The following is a 21,594-nucleotide window of genomic DNA, read 5'->3' as shown; positions in this document are numbered from 1 at the left end:
ATTTTTTGAGACAAGGTCTCACTCTGTCACCCAGGCTGGCGTGCAGTGACACAATCTTGGCTCACTGCAGCCTCAACCTCCTGGGCTCGGGTAATCCTCCCACCTCAGCCTCCCAAAGTAGCTGGGACTACAGGCGTGCACCACCATGCCCAGCTAGTGTTTTGTACTTCTTGTATAAACACGGTTTCTGCATGTTTCCCAGGCTGGTCTTGAACTCATAGACTTAAGTGATACATCTGTCTTGGCCTCCCAAAGTATTGGGATTACAGGCTGCTAGCACCTAATGGGTAGAGACCAGGGATGCTGCCAAACAGTCTACAACATGAAAAAAGCTCCCCACAACAAAGAATTATCTGGTCCAAAATGTCAATAGTGCCAAAGTTAAGAAACCCTGTTTCAGATGAATCAGATCTAAGCATATTAGTTGATAATATCTGAAGATATATCATGCACACAGGATTTATTGCAGAGACCAAACCTAATCCTTACAGTGATTTGGATTTTCAAATATATTTTTTTTCTGGCCGGGTGCGGTGGCTCACGCCTGTAACCCCAACACTTTGGGAGTCCAAGGCGGGTAGATCACTTGAGGTCAGGAGTTCAAGACCAGGCTGGCCAACAGAGTGAAACCCCATTTCTACTAAAAATACAAAAATCAGCTGTGCGTGGTGGCACATGCCTGTAATCCCAGCTGCTGCGGAGGCTGAGGCAGGAGAGTTGCTTGAACCCAAGAGGCAGAGGTTGCAGTGAGCTGAGATCACTCCATTGCACTCCAGCCTGGGTAAAGAAGTGAGACTCCATCTCAAAAAAAAAAAATGTATATATATATATATATATATATATATATATATATATATATAACATATATGTATTTTCCTAGATAAATTCAGTGTGATGTTCTCCTCTTGCAGCTTCAACCACACATTAGCTAATTTATAAAGGCATTTCTATGGAAACAACTCCAAGCCAGTATCCTCCTGCCCTAGCAGGAAAAGTCCTAGCCATTGGTTACAGATGACAACTGTCTCTGCTAAGGCCTTCACAACCTGGATCTTGCAATGAGAAAGCAAGCCCAAACCCAAGGGTGAAAGCAGTGATCACACGCTTCTAATTCCCGATGGCCAAGTTTTAAGTAAAATCACTTATGGCTCCTATGTTTTGTCTTTTACTAGTATGTTGGTACTTGCAAAAATGTCAGTGAAACAGGTTTTTCTGGCAGAGGAGCATTGGGTTTTTTTTTAAATCTCTTTAATGGCCAATACTAATATAACTTATTTTTTTAGCCCTAGAAAACAATCTCCTGGTCCAAGGTGCTTGAGTGAGCCGATCCAGCTATATCAAGAACCTTTGAGAACAAAATTCTCAAGCATTTCTGAGGGGAGTCGAATAGGTAAAAACCTTGGCTGGCCTGACCTTATCATGGAACCTGACGACTTTGATTCTGAAGACAAAGAGATATTAAGCTGGGATATTAATGATGTGAAACTGCCACAGGTATGTACTTGCTATAAAAATCTGCCTTCAACATTGGGCTGTGAAGTCTTGACTATTAACATGCAGAGACCTGGAAGGAAATTGGTGAGGATTCCAGCTGGGTAAATTCCTCTCCCCTAGAGTTTCAGCTAGACAGCCGACTGAGGGATTTTAAGAAGAGATGGCAAGACCTATGATTTGAGTGTGTCTTTACTTACTAGACTCCCACACTTGGAGACTGATGCAAAGAAATTTCTACTTCCCTTCTCTTTCAAAGTTGGCGTAACTCAGGTTGCACTCACTCTGGCTAGACAGTATGATAAAATCCGTGATGATTTATTTGGCCATAAATTGACTCTTTGTTATGCACAAGTCCTCATACAACCTTATTTGCTATAGTGATAGTTTTAACTCAGATTCATGTCTAACTGGAATGTGCTGGAATCCAGATGATATTGTTCTCTTGTGGAATACAGCATGCTCTTCTTCCTTTTTTCTTTTTCCTCTTCTTTCTTTCTTCCCTTTCCTTCGCCTTACCTTGCCTTCCTGCCTTCTTCCTTTTTTCTTTCTTTCTTTTCTTTCTTTCTTTTTTTCTTTCTTTCTCTCTCTCTCTTTCTTTTCTTTTCTTTTCTTTCTTCTTCCTCTACTTTTTTTTTTTTTTTTGAGGTAGGGTCTGGCTCTGTCAACTAGGTTGGAGTGCAGTAGAGCTATCTCAGCTTACTACAGCCTCAGCCTCCCGAGTTCAAGTGATTCTCTCACCTCAACCTCCCAAGTAGCTGGGACCATAGGCACACGCCAACAAGCCCAGCTAATTTTTGTATTTTTTGTAGAGATGGGGTTTTGCCATGTTGCCCGGGCTGGTCTTGAACTCCTGGGCTCAAGTGATCTCCCTGCCTACCTGGGACCACAGGCACACCCAGCTAATTTTTGTACTTGTGTGTGTGTGTGTGTAGAGTCAGGGCTTTGCTATGTTGCCCAGGCTGGTCCTGAACTCCTGGGCTCAAGCAATCCACTCGCTTCTGCCTCCCAAAGTGCTGGGATTACAGGCATAAACAGCCTGGCCTCTTCTGCTCCTATTTTGGAAATACCATACATGCACTGAAATAGTGACTTCATTTCACATTTTCTTTGGCAATTGACTTTTTTTTTTTTTTTTTTTTAATTAAGATGGGGTTTGCCTGGTCTCCTGGGCCAGAGTGCAGTGATACCATCATAGCTCACTGCAGTTTCAATTTCCTGGGCTCAAGTGATCCTCCTGCCTCAGCCTCCTTAGAAGCTGAGACCACAGGCATGTGCCACCACTCCTGGCTAATTGAAAAAAAAATGTTTTTGAGAGGAGGGTCTCACAATGTTGCCCAAGTTGGTCTCAAACTACTGGCCTCGAACAACCCTTCCGTCTCACCTTCTCAAGTATCTGGAATTATAGGCACACATTGGTTGTTGAATACTGATTTTCGACATGTATCACTGTTTACTTCCTTGACTTCCTTTGTTAACATTTAAGATGATCTCACTAGAAGTTGTTTGAAAAGGTGACTAGAAGGCTAGGACTGGACACCACCAGTACCAAGTCATGAAAAAGTCAATCCAGTCTGCCTGATTCTGGGTAATAAGGAATTTGAGTTATCAGAAGAAGGGGAGAAGGAATAGAGATTCCTCTATCTTTGTAACTGTTCCAGAATTTCTAACGAAGACTTCCTTTTGTTTCTCTTTATGCTTTTCCTTAATTTCCAACCCCACCCCCTCTACCCCTCTCACCACCCCCGACCCCACATCTATATCCTCTCTTCGTAGATCTTGGGACAGAGCTGGAGAACAGAAAGTGTGCCCCACTTCCCATCCATTTACAAATGGTTCTAGAAACCACGGTTAAATCATGCAAATATCGATTTTAGGGATTTGTGTTTGTTGTTGCTCTTAATTAGTATTACAATTATTGTCACTGTTGTAGGGAAACTTTAAAGTAAACTTTAATTTCACTTGGCTCCAGGACCCATATTTTCACCTTTTTCTAACTTCATGATTACAACACCCAAATAGAAGTTGGACAGACACGAAATCAAGAGTTGAAGTAAACAGATATGTAGAAGACTTTACAATGTCACATTCTAGAGCAAGAGTTTTAGTGAGTTTGAGAACCCCATGAAATGGTGGGTGACACTGTGTCTTAACAGGCATTTTTTTCTGGGACAGGATTCTTCATGAGATCCATAAACAAGAGATGAAGACCTCTTTCCTATAGGGAAACTTGAGGCTCATAAAAGTTCATGTTCCAACATGAATTTCCAAAAATGAAAGTGTTTGCAGCTACCCATGACATTAAACTGAGAAATGTATAGCAAAAAATGCACATTTGGTTTTAGAAATGTATTTATAGTTCATTAAAAAGTAGTAAGATTGCTCACGGAAATAGCTGTCTTCCAATTTGTTAAATATGTCGGGGAAATGATTTAAAATGCAAATATTCCTTAGTATTTTCTGAATAGAGAGAATACCATCCTCGTCTAGGTTTAATGCTAGCTTTGTCATCAGACCAAGAAACACTTGAGCTCTTGGAAAGATTTCCAGACATTAGATTTTATATTGTTTATATTGTGTGAGCATCTCCAGAGACAGAGGGGTGTATTATGAAAAGTACAGGACTTGGAGAAAAATGCCCTAGATTTGAATTCTAGTTCCATCTCCCTTTTTTTTTTTTTTTTTTTTTTTTTGGAGAGCCTTGAGTTGTTTACCTTTTCTGAAACTTCCTTTCCTCTCTGAAAATGAGGGGGTTGCGCCAAATGGTCTGGTATGTACCTATTAGTTCTAATAGTCTAGAATTCTAGAAATGTCAGCCTTGTGCCTAGCACAGTGCCTGACATGTATGAAACAACAAATGTTGAATATGGAATTCATTAATGAATGGCTCCATTGTTTAGAATCTGTGTGAGCCTGGAGAAATTGATTTTCTTAAGTCTTAGTTACCTCCTGTAGAATGAAAATAGGAATTCTCCACATATCCTGCCTCAGTCTCTAAGATGTTTAGAATAGTGTTCCCTAAATATATTCTGTAGAGTACAAGTTACATGGAATTTTAATAGGTACTGTGAAGAAAGAAAAAGAGCAATACGAAGTTCAACAAGGTTAAACAGATTTCTTGACTGCAGGCTTGGAGTCTTTTTCACCATCCTGTGCATTGGTGGTTCTCCGAAGGAGGCTGTATTAGGCAGTATTACCCCAACTTATTTTTGACCATGAAACTTTTTTCCTGAAGCCCTTCAGGGGTTGATGTTCCCCAGACTACCTTTTTGGCATTTAACAAATGTGGTTTAAAGGATCAAATGCAATGGCTTGTTATGATTATAAATTTCTCTAATTTCACTCTCTGTCCCATCGATCTAGATCATTTATAGTTTATATTTCATAATTTTATATTCTTGCCAGAATTATTAGTTATACAACATGTAGGAAAATTCCTTTTCTGTTTATCCTTTCACATGCTTCCAGTTTCAAGTTTCTTTCTCTCTCCTTCCTTCCTTCTTTCTTTCTTTTTCTTTCTGTTTTGTTTTTTTTTTTTCAGGGTCTCACTCTCATTACTCAAGCTGGAGTGCAGTGGCGCAATCATAGCTCACCACAGCCTTGAATTCCCGGGCTTAGGTGATTCTCTCAACCCAGCCTCTAGAATAGTGGGGACTACAGGCGTGCACCCCACACCCAACTAATTATTTGTCTTTTTAGTAGAGATGGGGTTTTGCCATGTTGCCCAGGCTGGTCTCGAACCCCAGGACTCAAGAGCTCTGCCCACCTTGGCCTCCCAAAATACTAGGATCACAGGCATGAACCATTGCACCCAGGCTTCAAGTTTCTTTCTTTCTTTCTTTCTTTTTTTTTCAGACAGAGTCTCGCTCTGTTGCCCAGGCTGGAGTGCAGTAGCACTATCTCGGCTCACTGCAAGCTCCACCTCCCGGGTTCACACCATTCTCCTGCCTCAGCCTCCCAAGTAGCTGGGACTACTTGTACCTGCCACCGTGTCCGGCTAATTTTTTGTATTTTTAGTAGAGACAGGGTTTCACCGTGTTAGCCAGGATGGTCTCGATCTCCTGACCTCGTGATCCACCCGCCTTGGCCTCCCAAAGTGCTGGGATTACAGGTGTGAGCCACCGTGCCCGGCCCTTCAAGTTTCAAAATGATTACCCAAATACCAGTTACATCTTCTGGTCTGAGAAACTCCATGTGTCTTTAAATAGTTCAGATACATCAAGGTTTATGGGTTAATTTTGACAACAGTGAGCAGTGATGTCCTTACTAAGATATCAGACATTTTTGAGAAACTGAAATGCAGGAGACACTGTAGTAGGCTCAGGGATACTGGGGCCATTAAGCTATGTTAACTTCTGTGGAAATGCTCATGATCTTCTGGGCTGGTGGAACAAGATTACTGCTTAAATAGAGAATCAATGCCATGTAGAAAAATGCTAGAGGAGTTTGAAAGAATGAGTGTGTAATTCAACATGACTCTGGCATGGGGAGCAAGGCCAGAAGAGTTTGTGTAAGGTTAGAGGAAAAAAAAATTAGATCAATCATCTATTATTTATATCATTATTTGTACTTAGAAAGGTCAAATCTAATTGCTTTAAGGTTTGCTTGATCCAAGCAGCAAATGTCTGGTGTTGATTTAGTCTTGATTTAAAATGTGGATTACATGGTCCTGGAGAGTGTCACACTCTCATTAGTACTGATTGTAATACTTGAGAGAACTTTGAATCTCTAAGAATTGTTTTCTTCTGGTTGAAAATTGGGAAGAAATTCAGTTCCTTTTTCTCTTAAATAGTACCCATTTCACTAGCGAGAGGAGAACATCCACTCCATTTCAAATACCAGCCAGTTTCTCTCAGTTCGGGTTGTGCCAATAGCACCACAGCCAGCAAACACCCTGGATCATTTTGTTCCTACACACTGAGCAGTTTGCAAATTAAACCCATGGCCAAAGCCACTCCAAGCCATTAACTCACAAAATTACAAGGTTTAAGTATTTTTTTTTTTTTTTTTTTTTTTGGTAGAGAGAACATTCTCTAGTATAGAATAGTAAAGTCAACTGCAAAAGGGCCACAGTTCTGATGAGTTCATTCCTGGACTATGATTTTAGCCAGCCAAACTTCCTTTGTCTCTGCAAAAGATAAGCCCCAAATTGTGATCAAACATGAATATTTGAGCTCTCTCTGTGAATCCATGTGGCCGCATGTAATCAGAACAAGCCAGTTGTAGTACTCAGATGTGTCTTGGTGCTAGGGAGCTAACAGGTAAACCAGATTGTGGATTTCTTGTCAATTATTATCCCCTGTATGAGCAGGTCACGTTGTCATTGTTCTGATGGGGATTCCTGCGACTTTGCCCCCTTTGCCAGACATTCTCCTTGACCTCAAGGGTCATTTGAACTTCCCTGAGAGCTCTACCTATATGGGCTCCCATGATCACTGGGGCCTCTGCTATTTGGACCAGAATTCTTCTGCCACTCTGTGCTTCTGGTGTGATACAGATAGGAGCATTATTGCATCTGCTGGTACCCTGCAGTAGGTCCCTTGCTTAGCTGGGTGGAAGGAAAAGGGAAGCGAAAAGAGAAGACAGACGGGGTTTGAAAGCTGGGGTAACTTGGCATAACTTAGTGTTTTCAGAGTAAATAAGGAACTTTGTCCTGAGTCTTATTTTATTTATTTATTTATTTTTTTAGACGGAGTCTCACTCTGTCGCCCAGGCTGGAGTGCAATGGTGTGATCCCAGCTCACTGCAACCTCTGCCTCCTGGGTTCAAGCGATTCTCCTGCCTCAGCCTCCCATGTAGCTGGGACTATGGGCATGTGCCACCATGCCTGGCTAATTTTTGGTATTTTTAGTAGAGATGGGGTTTCAAGATCAGGATGTTCTTGATCTCCTGACCTCGTGATCTGCCCACCTCAGCTTCCCAAAGTGCCGGGATTACAGGCCTGAGCCACCGCGCCTGGCCTGTCCTGAGTCTTGATCTCTGGACTAAGAAATACCAGGATTAGTCTAAAGAGTAATCAGTAATTCCTCTTTTTTTTCTTTTTTTTTTTTTTGAGATGGGGGTCTTACTATCTTGCCTAGGCTGGTCTTGAACTCCTGAGCTCAAGCAACCTTCTGCCTTAGCCTACTGGGTAGCTGGGATTACAGACATTCCCCACCATGCCTGCCCTAAGGAGTAATTCTTGAACAAACACAAAAGCATTTTGTTGAGTTCAATTTTTTTCTTTGGTAACACTTGGAGTTTTATTTCCAGTTGGCCCAGAAGAGATAAGTTCCTGAAAAGTTGTATGTAAATCAAAACATTGGTTGAAGGTTTTTTTTCCTGTTTTCCATAATATCTGATTTTTGTACCTCTATATAATTTGCTTTAAAGTATGTTTGTTTGATATTCCTGTTCTATTTAGAAATATTTATTTATAAGTAATGAATAAGCTATTTATATAATTAATGAAAACCTGGAAGATATTTACTTTATGCAAGAGCAGACTATATTCCAAAAGAAAATCAATTTCATAATATGATCATATGATAATGTAGATATTTTTGATACTTTATTTCAGAATTTGTATTTTAATTGATTAGTTTTATATAACAATACATACTTCATTTCTTCAGATACCCTCTGAAAACTTCAAGTAGTTGAATAAGTTAGAATGAGGTGAGTATGAAGGGTGTTCTAGAAGTGCATAGAGCTACAAAGATTTTGATTGAGTTAGAGGATTAAATCCGTTAGTAAAAAATTATACCCAGAAGTCATAGAAATATCAGTTAACCCCCCAGTGATGTTACCCAGGAGATAATAAAATACAAATTAGCTAGGTCTACATGTTGGAAACCTCAGAAATATTCCCTTTCAATTATAAACTTCTTAACTAAGAGGAAAAACAAAGAGTTACTCATGAAAAGTTAGAAATTAAAACAAACAAAGGATCTAAAAAGAAGAAAGTATTTTGTGGGGATTCGCTAAACATGATGAAGAAATGATTATTGATTCTTATTAAATTTTACTTCTCTGAGGTCTTGGTTTAACAAGTTTCAGAAATCACAGTCATCCATCTGACACTTGGGTTCCTCTGCATTATTGAGATCTGGGTTTTCTCTTAATTTCAGTGTAAAAAGACATCAAAGACCCCACTAAATGTCCAGGTCAAAGACTAGGCATGAATAAATGGCCCAGAGACTAGCTTGATGTGAGTATATTTACTCCTAGTAATGTTCTCAGTCCATACGTTGTCCAAATTATTACTGCTTTTTTTTTTTTTTTTTTTTTTTTTTTTTTTTGAGACAAAGCACTCTGTCACCCAAGCTGGAGTGCAGCGGCATGATCTCGGCTCACTGCAATCTCTGCCTCCCAGGTTCAAGCGATTCTTTTGCCTCAGCCTCCTGAGTAACTGGGATAACAGGCATGTGCCACCATGCCTGGCTAATTTTTGTATTTTTGATAGAGATGGGGTTTCGCCATGTTAGCCAGTCTGGTCTTGAACTCCTGGCTTCAAGTGATCCACCCACCTTGGCCTCCCAAAGTGCTGGGATTACAGGGGTGAGCCACTGCACCTGGCCATTACTGCATTATTAATAGAACTGGAAAACTAAGGTACCAGTGGAGGGACTGTCAGAAAAAAGCTTAAAGGATGATAAAGATCATTTCTTCCTCTACAGGCAAGGAGTCTTTGCTTTAATCAGAACATCTGAGATGTTCTCACAAATACATTCCACTCCTTCTGGTTCATGGGATCTATGGCTCTGACCAGCCTCAAGTGGCCACTCACCTTTAAAGCATGAAAATCTCAGCTTTCCTCTAAGTCCACCTTGCCCTCATCTCTGCTATCCTGACAACTGTGTTTTATATTGGAATAATTCAAGTGCACCAGTAGTTTTTTACAGTCCAATATTAGAGGAAAGTACACTCAAATTTTGTTTTGTTTTGTTTTTTTAGTAGAGACGTGGTCTCACTGTGTTGCCCAGGCTGGTCTTGAACTCCTGGACTCAAGCAATCCTCCAGCCTTGGCCTCCCAAAGTGCTGGGATTACAGGTGTGAGCCACTATTCCTGGCCAAAAGTAGACATTTTAATGTTTTAACCTACATTATTATTTCAAAAGATAAAATACTCTATTATGCTTTCTATGGCATTTCTGTGACAGAAAACAAGACAGCATTGTTTGCAGCTTTGGGTCAGAAGAAGGAAGGAAGGAAGGGAAGAGAAGGTGGGTGGAGAGAGCAGGAGGCATGCTGCCTGGGGAGCTTCTCTCACCCCGGGCATTGAGTCTCAGCAAGCCCAAAATTACCAGAGAATTGGGGAGGAGAGGGGACAGTCTGGAAAAAGCAAATGGTCCAACCAGCATCCTGGCCTGGCCATTCGGGAATCTCTGCTGCAGCTGCCTGATGGACCACAGGGAACTTTTCCAGATGCCACCCTCCTATTATTTATACCCTTCCCCCTTCCCAAACCACAGTAGTTACAGCATAGCACACAAAGGGCTAGCCACTGTCATGCCCTGAGAAGGAAGGTTGTGGAACAAGAGGTGCACCAATTAAGCTTTTATTTTATAGGGACTTGGACTCTTTTTTCTTTTTAATTGAGACAAAGTTTCACTCTTGTTGCCCAGGCTGGAGTGCAGTGGCATGATCTTGGCTCACTGCAACCTCCACCTCCCAGGTTCAAGAGATTCTCCTGTCTCGGCCTCCCAAGAAGCAAGGATTACTGGTGCCCGCCACCACGCCTGGCTAATTTTTTGTATTTGTAGTAGAGACGGGGTTTTGCCATGTTGGGCAGCCTGGTCTCGAACTCCTGACCTCAGGCTATCCACCTGCCTCAGCCTCCCAAAGTGCTGGGATTACAGGTGTGAGCCACCGTGCCCAGCTGGGACTTGGACTCTTATCTTGCATTTGGCTTGGCAAGGTTTAAAGCATGAAGTGACCTCTACTGGGTCTTCTCTCTCCCAAAAGCCAGTGACTCTTACAACCACATTGACTGGCTGAGGGCAGTTCCAGATCTGGTAGAATAACAGTTAACATTGAGGTGGAACCTGCTGCGTGTGAGGCACTATTTTAAGTGCATTGTGTATGTTAATTCAGTAAGTCCTCAAAACCTCCCTGTGGGGTACTCCTGTTACCCCGTTTTTCAGAGCAGGAAATAGAGGCACTGAAAAGAAAAGAACTTCCTCAAGACTCATATCCAGAAAGACAGTATACCTCCAGAGTCCAAGCTTGCAGCTAGGAATCTCAGACTCTTTGTGAAGAGTCAGATAGTAAATATTGTAGTCTTTGTGGGCCATACAGTCTCTGCTGCGGTGGTGTAAAAACATCCATAGACAACACTTAAGTTAATGAACATAGATGTGTTCCTATAAAACTTTATTTACAAAAGCAGGCAATGGGCAGGATTTGGCCCATGGGCCCTAGTTTGCACACTGCAGCTCTTAACCACTAAACAGTACTACCCTGCATGTACCTAAAACCTCTCATTTATATTTCTTCAGACCACCTCAGGCCCCATGACATTCCATTCAACAAGTATCGTTATGTGGAATCTATAGTTTACAACACATCTGCTCTTCACAGCACTTTTGTGAGGCAGTTTTAATCAATGTTTCAGTTTTAGAGAAGAGCAAAACAGGCTTTAAAGACAAAGTTACTTGCCCAGAGTCTCAAGTTACAAAGTTCTTTGGCACGTTCTAAATTTGAATTCTAACTCAATAAATGCCCGTCAATCCTGACACTAACATTTACTTTTTTCTTCTAAAATTTGTCATTTTTTAATGTTGTGGGCTGTGCTTTCTGGTTGGGAAAGCAAAGAAGCAGCAGCCTAGTCTCTTCTTCTGGACCTTCTAGAATCTTCTATTTTGACTTTCTAGAACCTTCTAGATGAAAAATGTTCTTACACCATGCTAAGTCTCTGAAAGCCGTAGGGCATGGGCACAGCCTAAGTTTGAGTGCTGACACTGCTTGCTGATTCTCATTCTAAGAACAAGGAAGGGTCTGTCAAATGCAGCATCTGTGCACCAATGTAGGGCCTAGGAATATGAGCCACAGCATCAGTGACTAACAATTATTTAGAGCTTACAGCATGCTAGGTGCTGTGCTAAGTATTTAATATATATAATCATATTTAATCTTCATAACAACTCTTCAGGTAGGCAGGTCTCATTATCCCTACATTACAGATGAAGAAACAGAGGCACAGAGAGCAAAATAATGTATGCTATAAGGACTGAGTGTCCGGTGTCCCCGGCCTTTCTTTAATTATTATTTTATTTTGGTCAAAAACACAACTTAAAATTTACCATCTCAACCATGCTTAAGTGCATAGTACAGTCGTGGTAACTATATGTACACTGTTGTGCAAAGGAGCTCTAGAACCTTTTCATCTTGCAAATGGAAACTTTGTCCGTTGAATGACAACTCTCCTTGTCTGTGGTGTTTTAAAGGAGAGTTTAGTCAAATGTTCATACACAGGGCATAGCGCCAATCCTGGGCAATAACAGAGACGCTTTCAGTCAAAACAAGCTCTTTCTTACTCCCTTGTCATGTTTGAGGCACGTGAATGTAGGGTTAAAGATAAAGGAAGAAAATCTCTCGGGAAGAAAGTGGCTCTTTGATCTCTCTGAACCAGGGCTTTTCATCCCTCCCACTGCTTATCTCTGGCGACATTGCATAAACCTGTGTGACTCCCAGTAAGATAACCACAGCGTGGTACGAGACATTATCTCACTATCCCGCCACAATGTTTTCCACAGTTTATTTTGAGTTTTTAGAGAAGGGGTCTTGCTGTGTTGCCCAGGCTGGTCTTAAACCCCTGGCCCCAAGCCATCCTCCCACCTCAGCCTCCTGAGTTGCTAGGACTGCAGGCACACCCTACCACACTGGGCCCTGTTTTCTATAGTTATTGTGTAAGAGCATAGCATTACTTAACCTTCAAAAATTCCTACTGAGAAATGGTCATTTCTTGTGTCACTGAGGGCTAGGGAAGTGTCAATCAGATGGAACTCACAGGGGCTATCATTTATTTTGGTCCAGCAGCTGAATGCCTGACAGACACAGCACTCAGTTGCCACTGTTGTGCTGGGCTCGCTGATCCCACTGTCAGAATTAAATGTAGGGAGGCTTTTGCCAAAGGTCTCTTGCCCAGCTCCTGAATGCCAAAACATCCTTCCCATCTACTCACTCCACAGTGGGTGACAGCTGTGTTTTCTAGCTTAAAGTATAGTCGTATCTTTCGTGTTTCTATCAGAATGTGAAAAAAACCGACTGGTTCCAGGAGTGGCCAGATTCCTATGCCAAACACATCTACAGCTCGGAGGACAAGAATGCGCAGCGGCACCTGAGCAGCTGGGCCATGCGCAATACCAACAACCACAACTCCCGCATCCTCAAGAAGTCCTGCCTGGGTGTGGTGGTGTGCGGCCGCGACTGTCTCGCAGAGGAGGGGCGCAAGATCTACCTGAGACCTGCCATCTGTGACAAGGCCCGGCAGAAGCAGCAGCGTGAGTAGAGCTTAGTGGCACCAGCAAAAAAGCTGGCATCCCTTAGATGCCCCTGCCAGATGGGTCACTGTGTCCCAGCACCGCCCAAGGGCAAAACCGTCATCCTGGAGTGTAGTGGCAGCCAAGGCTGTTCTGACATGGAGCATATGGAGGGGAACCAACCAGACCCCTTGTGCTCCAGCAAGGACCCCACAGATCTGCCATACCCAGAGCACCCACCATCAAAAATGCCTCCTTGGGTTAAGGCACTGGACTGAAGGCTCCTGTTAAAGAGAAGATGGCAGGTGTGGTGGCTCACACCTGTAATCTCAGCACTTTGGGAGGCCAAGATGAGAGGATAAATTGAGCCCAGGTGTTCCAGACCAGCCGGGGCAACATAAGAAGACCCCAACCCCTACAAAAAAATTTAAAAATTAGTCGGGTGTGGTTGCACATGCCTGTGGTCACAGCTACTCCAGAGGCTGAGGCAGAAGGATTGCTTCAGCCTGGAAAGTCAAGGCTGCAGTGAGCCATAATGGAGCCACTGCACTCCAGGCTGCACAATAGAGTGAGATGCTGTCTCCAAAAAAAAAGGAAAAATGGCCGGGCACTGTGGCTCATGCCTACAATCCCAGCACTTTGGGAGGCTGAGGTAGGCAGATCACCTGAGGTCAGGAGTTCAAGACCAGCCTGCCCAACATGGTGAAGACCCATCTCTACTAAAACACACACACACACACACACATTTGCCGGGTGTGGTGGCGTGTGCCTGTAATCCCAGCTACTCGGGAGGCTGAGGCAGGAGAATCACTCGAACCCAGAAGGTGGAGGTTGCAGTGGGCCAATGTTGTGCCACTGCACTCCAGCCTGGGTGACAGACTCCATCCAAAAATAAAAGGAAAAATGTATCCCTTAAGGGGTTAATGTTAATTCATCAATGACCCATGTAAAATTTAGAAGAAAGTAGTTTATTGGACTTGCCACTGGACTTCTTGTGGGTCCCTAAGTGATCTCAATGTGTGCATCAATGTGGATTGGCAGCTGTGAAAGGTTAGACTCAATTCCATTCATTTAGGTTCACATCATAATCACGTGCTGAGATATTTGTTCATTTTCTAAAACACATTCACTGGATTATGAAATAGATACATTCAGCATGCCCTGTACCTTGCCCACTTCAAACCTCAAGTTACTTTATATTTTTCCCAGTAGTTTGTTTTAAAAACTTGCTCTTAGGTCAGGACCTGGTATCAGTCATTTACACCTCTGTGAAAATGTAGTAGCTGCATTCACTCTCCCATGTAGCTTGGCCCCTTGACCCTTAGTTCTAATTGTGAGGTGAAAGAACTTCTCTTTTTTATTTTTGAGACAGACTCTCACTCTGTCACCCAAGCTGGCGTGCATTGGTGCCATCTCGGCTCACTGCAACCTCCACCTCCCAGGTTCAAGTGATTCTCCTGCCTCAGCCTCCCTAGTAGCTGGGACTACAGGTGTGCACCACCACACCCAGCTAATTTTTGTATTTTTAGTAGAGACGGGATTTCACCATATTGGCCAGGCTAGTCTCGAGCTTCTGGCCTCAGGTGGATCCGCCTGCCTTGGCTTCCCAAAGTGCTGGGATTATGGGTGTGAGCCACTGTGCCTGGTCAGAATTTCAAATATCACTAAATAAGTAGGGAGGGATTTTCTGCTCAGAAGAGCTCTGCCTTGACCTGCGAAATATCCTACTTGGTAGGCAACCACTTCCCCTATCCATGTGTGAGACCCATCTGGGCCATTTTAGTGGCCAGGCTTCTGAGGGTCAGGGGTAATATCTAGTGGATTTCAGCCCATGAAACTCTGCCCAGATTTATCCTCTGCCGTCCTTGAGTCAGGGCTAAAATCTTCAAGACTGCACAGGAGTCAACAACAGACGTGGTTCAGCCAGGTGTGGTCATTTTCCTCTGCTCTTTTGTAGGGAAACGCTGTCCCAACTGTGACGGGCCTCTGAAGCTCATCCCTTGCCGAGGTCATGGGGGCTTCCCGGTCACCAACTTCTGGAGGCACGACGGACGCTTTATATTTTTCCAGGTTGGATTTTTGAGTTAGTTACATGAGAGTTTCATTACTGAGGAGTTTCACCAGAGGCTAGAGATGCACCTGTGAATGAGATCCTGCACCATCCCCGAGGGCTCACACTCTAAGAGAGCAAGTATCTGTCCCCTGCACTTCTAATAGATGTTTGAAGTGCTGGGGAGCTCTAGAAGGGGAGCTGCCTGTCTCTGCTTCTACTTCTCAGGAGAAGTGGCAGCTAATCTAGTCACACTGAGGTTAGCACAGTGCTTCTAAGCATGCCGCATGCTGCATGCTGCTGGTAGCCTTCAGCAAATCTGAGTTTGAACACCAGCTCTGACTTTTTACTCGCTCTTTAAACCTGAGCAGGTGACTTTCCTCTTCCACGTCCCAGTTTTCTGTAGAATGTGTAAGAGTACTAATGGGGCAGTGGCACCAACAGTGGTGAAGAATGGACCCTGACTCAGACTGCCTGGGTTTGAATTAGTGGGATGCTGGTAAACCAGCTCTCCAAAAAGAAAATGTCCTGATTTGTAGCATTTGCCAACTTCTGTAATGGAAATATTCTCACCGTGGCTGATTTCAAGCCAGCAGTCATTTTTAACAATCAGCCTACAAAATTCCTGAATGTTTAACTATTGACTCTCAGCTTTGGCCAGCTCCAGGTAGGGGAATCCTAGGTCCCTCACTTCTAGAGGAGGTTACCCAGCTGGCGTAATCACTCCATGCCTCAGTTTCCTGTTCTGTAAACTGGGGGTGATAATAATGGTGTGTACCTCAATGGTTGTGCTGAAGATGAAATGAGATATAAGGCACACAGGGTGTTTATTTGTGTCTGGCACATACCACAGGAAGCATTTAGTAAGTGTTACTTAGCACTGTGATTATGGCTTTGCTGGGTGGGTGAGAGGCAGGCAGGCAGGAGCATGGTGCTCTTGGGAGCGCCTTCAGAAGTTCATCCAGTCTGGTTACCATAGGCAACTGCAACACCACCCCCGGGGCAGGACACACAGTAAATAAAAACTGATGCACCATGAAGCACAGTCTAGTCAGTGTTATATCATTTCCTTTCTACTTCCTTGTCTCATTTCAGTCAAAGGGAGAGCATGATCATCCAAAACCAGAAACCAAGTTAGAAGCTGAGGCAAGAAGAGCCATGAAGAAAGTGAACACAGCACCTTCCTCCGTCTCATTGAGCCTGAAGGGGAGCACAGAGACCAGGGTAATCCTTCATTATGTATGTTCAATACATGCAGTAGCTTGCCACGCCTGTGCTGGGGGCGGTAGATTTCCTGGGTCCCTTGCTGACGCAGGAAAGCCAGAAATCATGGATGATCAGGCTCATCTACAAACAAGCATCTGCTAAAGAAATTAAATCTGAGGCTTTACTCTTACTTTCTACCATCTTTGTAGCATGCTGGGAACCATAAAGTCCATGTAATTGGAGAATCATCTTCCCTACTACAATTACAAAGAGAAACTTGAATTAGCACTTAACTTATATTTGGCAAGAACCAAAAACAATTGAAACAATCTCCACAAAATAGTAGCCTTATGCATTTCACCGCCTGCCCCCTCCCCCCCCTCCTGAATTTCCATATGTCCCCAAACAGATTGTTTTCTTAGCACACTCTACCAAGATGAAATAAGCAAGCAGTTTCCGAAAATGATAGCTGTCCCAGGGTGGCAATAGTGGAGTGGAGGCTACTCCCTATAGACAAACTGATGTGAAGTCCACTGCTTTATGGGCAGCAGATCATAGGTTTTTTTGCGTTTGTCTGTTTAATATTGATAGTAGTTCCTATACTTTTTCTACTGTTCAAAGGTGCACATTTCTTTTTGGGAGAACAGAGATGGAGCTGGTCCATCCCTAGAGGCTGTAAATGTACTTTATTTAAAACAATTGTAATGTGGATCTGTTGCAGGGAAATGCAAGCCCCCCAAACCCAAATGGCTATTTCCTCATCCTTTCTCCCAGCCATGGGACAAGTCAAGTGGCATTTCAGTCTCTCATCCAATCTACCTGGTCACAGCCCTTTTTCTCTACCCCCTAAAAGTATCCCCTTAACAGCTAGTAGTTTTACCTAAACAAGAGCATAACTTAATTCTCAACCAGATCCTTTTTTTAACGATTAACTAAAGAACAATATACCTCCTCCATTTAGAAAAATAAATGAATGTACCACTCGTGTTCTAGAGGTCTGATTTATGGTTCAACAAAATTCCCACGAATTCAGAGAAAAATCTCTTGAGGAAAGGAAAAACTAAAAAACAATAGCAACCATGGTCTCTCACACTCCAACCAGCACTAAGAAATAGAATAGTCAAGGGAGGAAATGTTGAGAGACAGAGACCCTGGGAGTTGTGCTGAGTATAATATAAATCTTTGAAGTTATACTTTGATATTTTGTAAATAGTTCCTTATAAGTTTCTTAAAAAGGCAATTAGAGGCCAGGCACTGTGGCTTATGCCGCTAATCCCAGCACTTTGGGAGGCCAAGGCGGGTGGGTCACTTGAGGTCAGGAGTTCGAGACCAGCCTGGCCAACATGGCAAAACCCCATCTCTACTGAAAATACAAAAATTAGCTGGGCGTGGTGGCAGGCACCTGTAATCCCAGCTATTGAGAGGCTGAGACATGAGAATTGCTTGAACCCGGGAGGCAGATGTTGCATTGAGCCAAGATCGTGCCACTGTGCTCCAGCCTGGCTGGGCAACAGAGCGAGACTCCATCTCAAAAAAAAAAAAAAAGAATAAATAAAAAGCAATTAGGATATCAGATTTGTGTTTGAGTGTGAAACATCTTAAACACACTCATGTCTCTACTGAATGTAGGGAAATTTGGCTCTTACTGGTTAGCAAGCTTTAACATGGAAACAGAGGCAGCCTTTGCTTTTTTCAAGTGTTTCGTGGTTGTGGTCAAGCCGCTGCATGTGTTTGTGCGTCAAGTATTAATGTGTAAGGAATGAGGAAAATCTGATGGAGCTCTTATTTGTACAGAGTAACTCATGGGTGCCTATGGCAGTGGTTTTGATTTGCTTAACTTATTAACACGAGCATTTCACTTTCCTTTCCAGTCTCTTCCAGGTGAAACACAAAGTCAGGGGAGTTTACCTTTAACTTGGTCTTTCCAGGAAGGCGTCCAATTGCCTGGTAGTTACAGTGGACATTTAATAGCTAACACTCCTCAGCAGAACTCACTAAATGATTGCTTTTCCTTCTCCAAGAGTTATGGTCTGGGAGGAATCACAGATCTGACTGACCAGACTTCCACTGTGGACCCCACGAAGCTCTATGAAAAGCGCAAATTGTCCAGTAGCAGAACCTACAGTAGTGGAGACCTGCTTCCTCCTTCTGCCTCCGGAGTCTACTCTGATCATGGCGATCTACAAGCGTGGAGTAAAAATGCTGCTTTGGGGAGAAATCATCTTACTGACAACTGTTATTCCAATTATCCTTTTCCTCTGACCAGCTGGCCTTGCAGCTTCTCTCCTTCCCAAAACTCTTCAGAACCCTTTTACCAGCAGCTTCCATTGGAGCCACCTGCAGCCAAAACTGGCTGTCCCCCATTATGGCCAAATCCAGCGGGTAATCTTTATGAAGAGAAAGTACATGTGGATTTTAACAGCTACGTCCAGTCTCCTGCATACCATTCACCTCAAGAAGACCCCTTTCTCTTCACCTACGCCTCTCATCCTCATCAGCAATATTCACTGCCAAGCAAGAGCAGCAAATGGGATTTTGAGGAAGAAATGACATACTTGGGTTTGGATCACTGCAACAATGATATGCTTCTGAACCTGTGTCCTTTGAGATGACCCAAATCTTTCACTATGTGCACCCCAGCCCCTCAAAAATGGGGAAGGGCTGAAAGAATTTCCTTAGGAAATAATTTTTAAAACATAACCACAGATAAATGAGAATCATGATAAGCAGTAGACAAGGCTTTTTTCCTTTTCTTTTTTCCTTCTTTTTTTTTTTTTTTTTTTTGAGACAGAGTCTTGCTCTTTTGCCCAGGCAGGAATGCGGTGGCGCCATCTCGGCTCACTGCAACCTCTGCCTCCCGGGTTTGAGTGATTCTCCTGCCTCAGCCTCCCGAGTAGCTGGGATTACAGGCACCTGCCACTGCGCCTGGCTAATTTTTCTATTTTTAGTAGAGACAGGGTTTTGCCATGTTGGTCAGGCTGCTCTCAAACTCCTGATCTCAAGTGATCTGCCCACCTCACCATCCCAAAGTGCTGGGATTACAGGCGTGAGCCATTGCGCCCGGCTGACAAGGCTTTTTTCTTCACATGAGTAATTTTTTTGGCTTCTTCTCCTCCACTCTAGTATTTCCACCCTTAGTAAGGAATGGAAACCTGTCCCGTCTGGGATGTGAAATGCCCTCTGCTTTTTCCCCCACATTGTTTGGGGTTCCCAGCACCTCAGCCACATTGCATGCTGGGTTTTCATTGCCATTGTTGCAAATGAAATGGAGTAGACATGTGAAATGCTAACCTATCTAGGACCTGATCTATGCCTTCTTGGGAACTGAGAATGAAGAAACAGAAATAGATGGTGGAAGAACTGCCTAAGGTGTGAAAAGCTGAAGATTCTACCACTGAAGTACTGAATATGTTGTCTAGTTGTGAGATTAGTGTGTAAAATATATGTTTTCTAGATGATTTCTAAGACTTGTGATGACAAGGAACCTGACCTAACCCGATTTTTCATAAAGACAAAGAACAGCAATGTTAAATTGCCATATGAAGAGAAATACCAGTGATGTGCGTGGTCTCCTTGCCTCTCGTTTCCTTCCCTCTTCCTCACTGACTTCCCCTTGCACAGGGGCTTCTGTTTTGTCCCATTTATTATTTGTGGCACCTACATCAATGTGGGGTTTGTAATAGGTGAGAAATATTTGCTTGGAGAAGCTCTTGTGCAATTAGCCTGGCAATGATTGGCTGGCCATGTTTGAATGCCAGTTTCTCTTCTTTGCTGAAGTACTTTATGATAAAAGTAAGCCTAGGCATAAAATCTGGAGAGAACCATGCAATAAACAAGTATTTTTGAAATAAATTATTCCTTCTTCTTTATTAGAATAGTAATAGATGCACATGATACAAAATTCAAAAGTGAAAAAAAGAAGTCTCCTAGTTCTAGTCTCCTCTCTGCAACACTGACTAGTTTCTTGTCTATTATTCCAGATATTAGAGATGTTCTCTGCATATATATAATTATATGTAATGTGTATGAAATACATTACATAAAATACACACATATCTTTTATATATAAAATATATTTTTATATATATATAAGAGAGACGACATAAGTGGTATCATATCAGATTCATTTCTAACATGGTTTTGTCGTTTTAGGAGCCAATTTGAGCATTAAGTTCTTATAAGCATATAGGATCACAGCTGCTTCATTTTTAATGATGCATTATGCATTACATGACTATTATAATTAAATAGTCCCTATTGATAAACATTTAGATTTGTTCAAATCTTCTAAATTCATTTGTCTAAGTGATAAGACTATATATAAAACTTATATATTGGCCAGGCATGGTGGCTCACACATGTAACCCCAGCACTTTTGGAGGCAAAGGCGGGTGGATCGCTTGAGCCCAGGAGTTCAAGACCAGCCTGGGCAACATAGCGGGACCCCGTCTCTACAAAAAATTAAAAATTAGCTGGATGTCATCATGCATACCTGTAGTCTCAGCTACTTGGGAGGCAGGAGGATCACTTGAGTCAGGGAGGTCGATGCTTATCAAATCAGTGAGCCATGATTGTGCCACCACATTCCAGCCTGGATGACAGAGTCTCAATCAATCAATCAATAAAAACCTTTTATATTCAGTTTAGCAGAATTGTAAAGTGAATACTTGTGTAAACACTATCTGGACCAAGAAATAGGATCTACTGGCACTGCAGAAGTTCCCCTTATTGTGGATTTCAATCCCATCCACAACCCTCTCCCTGTATCCCAAAGGTGATCACTAGACTGGCTCTTTACATTTTTACTACCTTTGTATGTATCCCTAAACTATAGTTTCGTTTGGTCTTTTTGGGGAGCCTAACAAATAGAATCATATGGTATACTTTAAAGAATTAATTGAAGTGTAATGTACATATAGAAGAGTGCACAGCTCATAGCATAGAGCTCAATTGTCATAAGAACACACCAGTCTAGCTATCATCTAGTTAGTGTACATTTTTTTATGATCTTGCCTTTTCTGCTCAACATTGTATCCATAAGAGGGTAGCTGTAATTTGTTATTTTCATTGCTGTAATACATTTCTTTATTCTCACTCTAAATGAAATGAAAGAGCTAAATAAACAGTAACTGTCTGAAGGAAACTTTAGCTCCTGTTGGTCCAAAGCTTTCTGGGTATTGCAAACATTTTACCTCCACCAGACTAGGCATCCTGTTATTCCAAACCTTTTCTCACTTTCAAAAACTATAATCTTAGCCAGGCATGATGGCTCATGCCTGTAATTCCAGCACCTTGGGAGGCTGAGGTGTGAGGATCGCTTGAGCCTAGGAGTTTGAGACCAGCCTGGGTAACATAGCAAGACTCTAAAAAATATTTTAAAAATTA

The 21,594-nt window shown here is 42.6% G+C and overlaps 1 protein-coding gene across 1 annotated transcript; it reads left to right on the top strand.

Annotated features, from left to right (window-relative positions):
* The first annotated feature begins 1,295 nt into the window (after positions 1-1,295).
* On the top strand, positions 1,296-20,061 carry GCM1 (glial cells missing transcription factor 1). Its single transcript, XM_016955676.4, has 5 exons — positions 1,296-1,494; positions 12,722-12,974; positions 14,911-15,023; positions 16,099-16,227; positions 18,081-20,061. The coding sequence occupies exons 1-5, from the start codon at positions 1,420-1,422 to the stop codon at positions 18,819-18,821; spliced, it is 1,311 nt and encodes a 436-aa protein (XP_016811165.1). The 5' UTR covers positions 1,296-1,419; the 3' UTR covers positions 18,822-20,061.
* The last annotated feature ends 1,533 nt before the right edge of the window (positions 20,062-21,594 follow it).

The sequence above is a fragment of the Pan troglodytes genome, chromosome 5, assembly GCF_028858775.2.
Source record: "Pan troglodytes isolate AG18354 chromosome 5, NHGRI_mPanTro3-v2.0_pri, whole genome shotgun sequence".
In the NCBI taxonomy this organism is placed as follows: Eukaryota; Metazoa; Chordata; class Mammalia; order Primates; family Hominidae; genus Pan; species Pan troglodytes.
Note: the sequence above shows the minus strand (reverse complement) of the source record. Positions and strands in the feature narration are given on the sequence as shown.

Excerpts from the sequence above, each read along its gene's own strand:
- GCM1 (XM_016955676.4), top strand. The coding sequence starts at position 1,420 with ATGGAACCTGACGACTTTGATTCTGAAGACAAAGAGATATTAAGCTGG. Across the intron at positions 12,975-14,910 it reads GGCCCGGCAGAAGCAGCAGC|GGAAACGCTGTCCCAACTGT; the intron begins GTGAGTAGAGCT and ends GCTCTTTTGTAG. Across the intron at positions 16,228-18,080 it reads AGGGGAGCACAGAGACCAGG|TCTCTTCCAGGTGAAACACA; the intron begins GTAATCCTTCAT and ends TTTCCTTTCCAG.